The 8617-nt window shown below is 52.4% G+C and overlaps 1 protein-coding gene across 1 annotated transcript; it reads left to right on the top strand.

Annotated features, from left to right (window-relative positions):
- Positions 1-751: 751 nt before the first annotated feature.
- On the top strand, positions 752-3610 carry HOXB2 (homeobox B2). The gene is made up of 2 exons (XM_051640427.1): positions 752-1179; positions 2424-3610. The coding sequence occupies exons 1-2, from the start codon at positions 786-788 to the stop codon at positions 3065-3067; spliced, it is 1038 nt and encodes a 345-aa protein (XP_051496387.1). The 5' UTR covers positions 752-785; the 3' UTR covers positions 3068-3610.
- The last annotated feature ends 5007 nt before the right edge of the window (positions 3611-8617 follow it).

Genomic DNA, 8617 nt, shown 5'->3' with positions numbered 1-8617 from the left:
TCCCTCTCTCCCCCGGGGGTGCACGCTCTCTGGCTGGCTGGGGCCTCTGGGCACAGGCAGGGCAGGCAGTGCAGGCAGGGCAGGCAGCACCAGGCAGGGCAGGCAGCACCAGGCAGGGCAGGCAGTGCAGGCAGTGCAGGCAGCACCAGGCAGTGCAGGCAGTGCAGGCAGGGCAGGCAGGGCAGGCAGGGCAGACAGGACAGGCAGGGCAGGCAGTGCAGGCAGGGCAGGCAGTGCAGGCAGGGCAGGCACTGCAGGCAGGGAAGGCAGTGCAGGCAGCACCAGGCAGTGCAGGCAGTGCAGGCAGGGCAGACAGGACAGGCAGGCAGTGCAGGCAGCAAGCACCAGGCAGGGCAGGCAGGGCAGGCAGGGCAGGGAGCAGGTCCCTTCCCACTGGCCCCCTCAGCCCCCGGCCGGCCGAGGAGGGATGGCAGCTGGAGGTCGGGGGTGTGTGGGGGGGAAGGCTTTTCTGGGGATCCTCTCTCGCCTTTTTTTTTTTAATCAATTAAAGAAAATAATGCTTTCTGTTTGCCACCAGGCCCCGCCTGCCATTGGCCAGGGCTGCCCACGTGACCAGGAATTGGCTGCAGTTTCGCCCCAGTCTCGAGTTTAATAGAGCAAGGTCCCCATACGCCTGTATTATCAGCAATATAACAATTATAAAAAGCCCGAGAACCATCACCATCATTGCCATAAAAACTGAGGCACTCAGATTTCTTTCCTTCTCCCCCGCCTCCTCCCTCTCCCCCCCTCCCGCTTTTTAAACCCTGGGCCCTGGAAAAGCCATGAATTTTGAATTTGAGAGGGAGATCGGGTTTATAAATAGCCAGCCTTCGCTCGCAGAGTGCCTGACGTCTCTTCCCGCTGTCCTGGAGACATTTCAAACTTCATCAATCAAGGACTCGACATTAATTCCTCCTCCTTTTGAGCAAACCGTCCTCAGCCTGAATCCTTGTTCCAGCAGCCAGGGAAGACCGAGGAGCCAAAAAAGAGCATCTCATGGCCTGCTCCAGCTCCAGCCCCAGCCTCCGGCACAGCCCGGCCCCTTGGCAGCGGAATTCCCCTGGATGAAGGAGAAGAAATCGTCCAAGAAAGCTACCCAGGCTCCATCCTCTTCTTCCTCCTCTTCCCCCCCATCATCTTCCTCGATGCCGGTGCCTGCCGCAGGATCTCCTGCAGGTTCGTATAATGAGGGGGTGAAGGGGGTGTTTGCTGAAATCGGAGAGGATCCGAACAATAAACAATCTCCATCCCTCCCTGCCCCACAGAAGCCCTGCTACACCCCCCCCCCCCCCCCCCCCCCCCCCCAACAGACTTTGCCCCACACCTCCCCCCAAAACTGTCACGCAACAAAATACACCGCAGCAATATACACAGCCGGGGAAGGGGGGGACGGGAGGGATTTCTCCTGCCTCCTCCCCCCGCAAATAAAAGAACAAATTGCTGTAACTTTTGCGAAAGCCAAGAAGGAGAGGGACTCGGGGGAGCCGGGCTGTGCTGGCTCCAGCGGGGGGACCTGGCAGCTGAACCACAGCTCCGTTTGCCTGACTTTTTTCTCTCCCACTCCTGTATTTTTAATTATTTTTTTTTTCACAGCCTACAGGGAAAAAAAAAAAAAACCAAAACACCAACAAAAACAACAAACCAAACCATATCAAACCGAAAAAAAACCCCAAACCAACCAAACAAAAAATCAACAAACCGACAAAACCAAAACCCCCAAAGAGCCGAGAGGTATAAATAGGCGGGTGGGTAACGCAGGGGCTGCTGCCAGCAGGATGGAAAGAGGGACATTACAGTGCGGAGAGACAGCTCCCCATTGCAAAAGAAAATAAATACCCTCCCCAACCTCCCCAGTGAAGCAATAGCCTCTCGCCGAGGCGCCTTTTGGCCCGGCAGCTCAGCAGCCCTGGCCAGGGACTTTCCTTCCCCAGGGACAAAATGTTTAAGGCACGATCCACTGTTTGAGTATTTTAATGGCACCGTTCAGGTAAATGCTCCTGCAGGAGTAGGGCGGACACCGGAGCTCATTGGCCAGATAACACCAGAATAATGAAATCAAAGCCCCGCAGCGTCCGTCCCCGAACTCCTGGAAAAAAAGAAAGGAAGGAATGGGGCTTAATTCCCCTTGTTCTCAAAGGTGTCAGAGAGGGAAGGTCTCTAAAGAGAGAGGCCAGGGAGCGCAATCCTTTCTTTTCCTTGGGGCAACGGGACCAGGGAGTGATTTCCAACCCTCTTCCACAGTGGAAAGAGTTTAATGAAATATTTATTTTCTCCCGTAGTGACTCCCCCCCGCCCCCGACTCATGCTTGTTGGTGCGGGGCACAGCTCTGCCCTGCCCGCAACAGGGAGGGAGCGGATCCGGACCCTCCACTTGCCCCCTCTCCATCTCTTTGCAACGTGCGGTTTTTTATGTGTTTAAGATATCCAGGGGCTGGCAGACACCAGCGGCTCCAGGAGGCTCCGGACCGCGTACACCAACACGCAGCTGCTGGAGCTGGAGAAGGAATTTCACTTCAACAAATACCTCTGCAGGCCCCGGCGGGTGGAAATCGCGGCTCTGCTCGACCTCACCGAGCGGCAAGTCAAGGTCTGGTTCCAGAACCGCCGGATGAAGCACAAGAGGCAAACCCAGTACAAAGAATCCCCCGACGGGGACCTCGCCTACCCCAGCCTGGATGAGGGCAGCGATCCCGCGGAGGAGGCTGAGGAGAGCCCGTCTTTCGGGCCGGCTCCGGAGCCCAGAGGGCTCTACCAAAGCGACAAACCGGGGAACGAAGAGCCCGAGAGCCCCCGGTTCGCGGTGGCCGGGGCGGAGCGGGAGGCTGCGGGGGAGCCCGGCACCGCCGCCGGCCCCTCGGACCCTGCCTACCCCGAGGGCCAGAACTCGCCTTTGTTGCCAGAGCTGAGCATCTTCTCTGCAGAGTCCTGCCTGCAGCTCTCGGAGGGGCTTTCCCCTATTCTCCAGGGCTCCCTGGAGAGCCCCGTCCATTTCTCCGAGGAAGATCTGGACTTTTTTACAAGCGCACTTTGTACTATAGATTTACAACATCTAAATTTCCAATAGCGGGCCCCGCTCCCGCCCGCCTCGCCATTCCTGCCCCTTCCAGGAGCAGCAACCCCATCCCGAGTCACTGCCAGCTCCCCCCAGTCTCCTGTAAGAGGGAGGGAGGACACCCCAAAAATAAACCCCAGCCATTTCTCATTCAATCACCTCATCTCGCCCCTCAAACACTTTCTATTAAAGCTCCTCACCCGAATCACCTTCCCAATATTTATTCTAGAAGGCTCACATGAAAGAAGAGCCACAGTTTTGCTAAATGCAGGTATTTAATTATAGATTTATTTTTTTTTCTTATTTATTTTAAAGAAAGCACCCGATAGTTCTCATGCACATCAAAGATGTCATCGCCCAAGAGAAAACATTTGTAAATCCTTCAAGCGACTTTCTCAGGAATCAGAACCAGACTTTTAGATTTCTTAATATAATATAATAAATTTAAAAAGCAGAGGAATTTTCCTTCCTCTTTTTAAGTTTTAGATGTAGACTATTTATTCAAATCCTTTATTAGTAAATGGCAAATTATTTATTGTACATTATTTTCATAGAGTAAATAAATGTCTTTATAAAACCAAGAAGCGTGTGTTGCTACGTATTTCGTTTGAAAAAATGTGCTCTTTTTTTCCTAAATAATTTGCCTTCCCTTTTCCTGCTTTGCAGTAATTATGTCCTAATAACCTCCTCGTGTGCACTGAGAGAAGAGACAAAAGCAATTGCTCCCAACTAACATTTCAAGATGTTTCGGGGTCAGAAATAGTCTCTGTGTTCAGTTCTGTTTGCATTTTTCCTTGAGCTTGTTTTTTATTTCATTTGTTACTAAACCAAAGCAGGCCCTTCGTTTCTAATTTTAACATTAGCGGTTATATTTTTGACACTGAAAAACCCTCTTGGAAGGAAAGGGCCAGATAAAGAGATGGAAAGCAACACAAAGGCAACGCTCGGAGAGGCGCTGGGGCCGCCCCGGGGGCCGCGGCCGCTCCGCGCAGCCCCCGCACATTCCGCGGCCCGTGCTGGGGGTCCCCGCGGCGAACCCCCGGTCCAGCCCGGTCTGACAAGACGAGGGCTGCTCCTTCAGCCCACTCCTCCTTCCCTCATCTCTTGCAGCAGAAAATACAGCCGTGCCACGTCGCAATTCTCGGTTTTTTAAACGTCCCGGATTACAAAATAAAAAAAGCAGAAAGGGAGAATTTGGAGTAAAGTGTAAAAAATCCACCCTGGAGGGGAGTGCGTGGCGGCCTTTTACTCAGTAAATAAATGCTAGAGAGGAAAGAGGGGCAAGAGACTAGGCGGAAAGAGGCCTTTCTTTTTTCCTCTCCTCTTTTTCAGCAGTACAAACTAAACCTTCCCCCCCCCCCCCCGGCCTTATAAATCCGTGAGCTCCTTCCACGGCAATTCCTGCTGCTCTGTCCCGGCTCTCGGATCCCTTCAAGAAAGCTTTCTCCCAACACGTAATTTTAAATACAAAACTCATATATCAAGGAGGGAGGGTGAGGTAGAGGGGGTGGGAAGGCTTATGAATGAAAAGGGGTCAGCTCAGGAATCAATCGCGGTGACACCCAAAATAAATCATATTACGTCTTTGCTAAGTCATTGGTGTTTCCTCAGACACGGCAGAAATTTAGCAGGCGTTCGAGCGGGGTTTGTGCGAAAGTAACGCGGAAAGGCGAGTCCGGGGTGGCTTTTGGGGGGCTGGCGTGGGGCAGGGGGCTAATGACCAGAGAGGGGGGGCGGGACACCCGCGGAGGTGGCCTTAAAATGGCGCGGGGAGCCGTTGGGGGCTGTTGTCTGGGTTGGTCGGTGCCTGGAGCCTGCCTGGGTGGTGTCGTTCCACCCCCCCGGAGACCCCGAGAAAAGCGTTGGTGTCCGGGAAACTTGCGTCTGGTGGCCCGATATTTGATTTCGGATTAAAAGCGTCAGAGCTAGGCTTGCTTTCGATTGCGGGCTGTAAAAAGAAATAAAATTAAATAAAGAAAGCCCTCGACAGATGTTTTCGAAATTGCTGTTCGAAGATCTGGATTGTCTCTTCCCGCTGTAACAAAGGGGGGTCGATTTTACGGCTACCTTTTTATTCCTAATAATAGAGCCAGCCTTTCTACCTACCAAACGAGCAGACGTTTCAAACCTGCTAGCATCTCACTGAGGGAAGGATTAGGTTTATATTGAAAATCGAAGTAGATTGCAATGAAAAGATTCAAGTGAACAGTATTTAACACCTTCCCATAAATAAGAGGAAGCGCCTTGCTTGCTGCAAACGAGCTGCCTTCGCATCCTTGCCTAGGAGTCCTCACCCCCCCAGCCCCATCGCGCTGCCCTCTCTCACCGATTCCTCTCAAAGTCCCAGAGCCATGAGGAGGGAAAGAAAGCGCAGGCACAGCCCAAGTACCACAGAAGGCTATTCATTATCTTTAAGTTTATTTAATATCTCCAGCTTCTGGAACATACTCAGCGGCAGCGTTGGCGCTGCCAGACGTTGTCTATCAAAGCGCCATTTGTTCCAGTGCTTTACATATTTCCCCTCTCGCCTCCTCCCCCTCGCAATCCTGAATACAGGCTTGTTGGGGGCCGGCGGGAGCAGGGAATCAGATGGTCGGGGCTGGCCCACGCCAAGAGCCCCGAGCGCTGCCGGTCCCCGGGGCCGCTCCGCGCCGGTCTGGTTCGGATCAGGGATCTGTGCACCCCCTTTGCCTCTCCAGAGAAGGGAGATTCTGATTCGACTTAAAAATACGTGCGTACAGTCTCTGCGCAAATAGATCTTGCAGCGGATTTCCACAAACACACACGCCCTTTCCGTGGGGAAGGGAGGAGGGGAAGGGAGAGGCGGAGGGGAGGGGACAAGAAGGGACATCGTCTTCTGCAGGGTTCTCCCCTTGCAAAGGGCTGGGAGGGGGTGGCCCCCCCCTTGGCACACAACGCCGGGGTGGGACGGGGGCGGGGAAGGGGCTTCCACTTACCCCCCAACGTAAACCCTGACACCTTATCAATACAAATCTCTAACCAGGGCCCTTCTGCAGATCATAATGACTTCTCGAAGTTGCTGCAGGTCTAGAAAGCATGCCAGTCACAGCCACAGATCAATTCTACACCCACGGAAAGTGACTTAATAAATGGAACCTCGCCAGTTATTATCCTTGCTAACAGCAGGCCCCTTCTTATTTGTCCTAATTAGCGAGACTGAAATGTCGGAGGAAAGAAGGGGAATATTCAATAAAATCTAAATTATTGAATGACTGTAAGATTTTGCCATTAGTTCAGCCATTCTTTACCTTCTTCAAAATGTCAAACAAATGGGGAAGGCATATTTGCAACCCTGCCCTTCTGTTCTGTGCAACTGGAGGGCATATATTAAGCATATTAAGCGTATTCAGTTCTTGATCGTTGTCAAAACACTGCAATTGCCTCGCGATTATTAACCTCGAAATATGCAAATGAGATAGGCTCACACGTGTTGTAGGGATGCTAAAGTAATATTTATCTTGTGCTGATCTAGTCTGGGGATGTGTTTGCTAAAGAGCTACTTGAAGCCCTGAAGATGTTGAACCAGCCCGTCAGAGCCACGGGACGGCTTAAGGCTGAAAACCTGTGAAGGAAACGCGGGCGAGACAGCGAGGCAGGAGCTGAGCCTTTGAAGTGTGAGATGGGAAGAGTTAACTTCTTCTGCGGAATCACCCCCACCTTCCTCCAGAGCTGCCGGTGCCAGACTCCGACTTTCCGGGAACATCCCTCCCGTGACGGTTTTCCCAGCTGAGTTGTACCGTCCTTTTCCAGCACTTAACCGCATCCCAGTCCTCACCGGTGGGAGCCTGAGGGATGCTACTAATGCTCCACCATCATCACAGGAAGGAGCTAAAGAGGGGACCGTCTTCTGCTCACCACCCCGGCAGCTCCCATAATCATCCCAGCTCTACCGGTTACCTTTTACCCTCTTTATTACACATGTAAGGGGAAAACACAGTGCCGGGGCCGGGAAACTAACGACCAGGTGAATATCAGCCCCAGCGGGATTCTGCTGAAGCTAACGCTGGCTGATATTAATAATGCTGACCAAATATTAGCAACATTGATTAAGTTGTTAATACATTCATGTTAATTAATACATTTATTTAAGGCGGAGGAGGGAGAGGGCTAAGTGGAGCCAGCCCATGTCAGGCCTGCCAGGTGCTGGATTGGAATGAAACTCAAAGGGTTCAACCCCTACTCCGCCCTCCCCGGAGCTGCCCTGAGCCCAGGTCCAACCGAGCACGGGCAAGGATCCCTCAGGGTCGCCGATCGGTCCTAAGGGAAGACAAGGAAGCGCTGGGAGGGCCTCGTCGGGCTGAGGAGCCCGTAGGGTCTGTCCTTCATGAGAAGGTGCAGGGCTGTACAGAGAAGCAACAGATAAAGGCCTCTCCTCTCCACTCTCACCGAATAGAAAGGCTGAAACGAACCTTATTAGTGAGAAGACTCGGTTTACAGCCATACCTCTGCCCCGGGGACCACCTAGAAATAGCTGATGCGATTCCCAAGGGAACAGGACAGGTTCCTCAGAGCCATTGGAGGAGGGATTTGATCTTTTGGTGCAGGGCGAGGCCGGATTTGAGGGGGTTCTGCCACCCTAACAAGGAAGAAAGTATCAAAAGAAGAATTTATCACCCAAATCTTCCACTCTAAGTGTTGTTCAAGAGGCCGAGAACACAAAACGTGTCCCTCTCCCTGGCTAAGCAGACTGCCCTCCCCTCCGGGCGATGCTGACCACCTGTGGGCCGTCCCATCCAGGGACCCTCAGGGCACCGTGCTGGAGCCGATCACGGTGCCGGTCCCCACCCCGGACCGGCCCCGGCCGCTGCTCCCGCCCTGCTGCCGAGAGCAGCAGATAAGAATTATTTTATCTTATCTTAATTGCCTTGTATTTATTCTGCAGCTCGGAGATAGCCCGGCGCTTGTAACTCATGAAAAGATTCCTTGTGCATTTTTTTTGTTGACTCCCAAAATTTGAAGTATTTTTCCATATATTATTTAATTTTCCCTCCTCTGTTTTTAGCCCCAAATATAGCTTGGTAGGCTCTGATCTAACCAAGACACACGCCGGGACTATAAATTTCTCTGACAATTTCTAGGGACAAGTCCTTCTTGGTGATAGCTCAAGTCCTCAGCCAAACACGCACCCCCGGCGTCAGCAGCGTGTCTTATAAATCACCTCGCCGGGAGCCAGGAGTGACATTTCTTACGCACGACACAAACTTTCTCCGCGGAGAGTTATATTTAAAGCCAAAACAAAGCATCTAAAGACTGCGAGCACTCTGGAGCCTTTGGAAATGCCTCATTCCTTCTGTGTCGCCTGCACAGAAAACTCGTCGGGGAAAGATTTCTTATCAGAGGTGTTGGCATAAAGGGCTTTCGAAGGGCCCTATCCTCGTCAGGAGAGTTGTTTAGAAGCAAAACAAAAAAACCCAAACCATCTCAGGGAAAGGCGAAATCTCCCCTCGCTCTTCCTCCCAGGCTGCAGCAGCCCCGAGTTTCGTGGGGCCGCTTTATGCAGCTAAAAGGGAAAAACTGCTCTCAAGAAGAGGTTTATTTCAG

This window comes from Apus apus, chromosome 25, assembly GCF_020740795.1.
Source record: "Apus apus isolate bApuApu2 chromosome 25, bApuApu2.pri.cur, whole genome shotgun sequence".
NCBI lineage: Eukaryota > Metazoa > Chordata > Aves > Apodiformes > Apodidae > Apus > Apus apus.
The sequence above is the reverse complement of the archived record's forward strand: the minus strand, read 5'-3'. Positions and strand labels throughout refer to the sequence as shown.

Coding starts and splice junctions, on each gene's coding strand:
- HOXB2 (XM_051640427.1), top strand. CDS start 786: ATGAATTTTGAATTTGAGAGGGAGATCGGGTTTATAAATAGCCAGCCT. Junction 1,180..2,423: donor TGCCGCAGGATCTCCTGCAG/GTTCGTATAATG, acceptor TATGTGTTTAAG/ATATCCAGGGGCTGGCAGAC.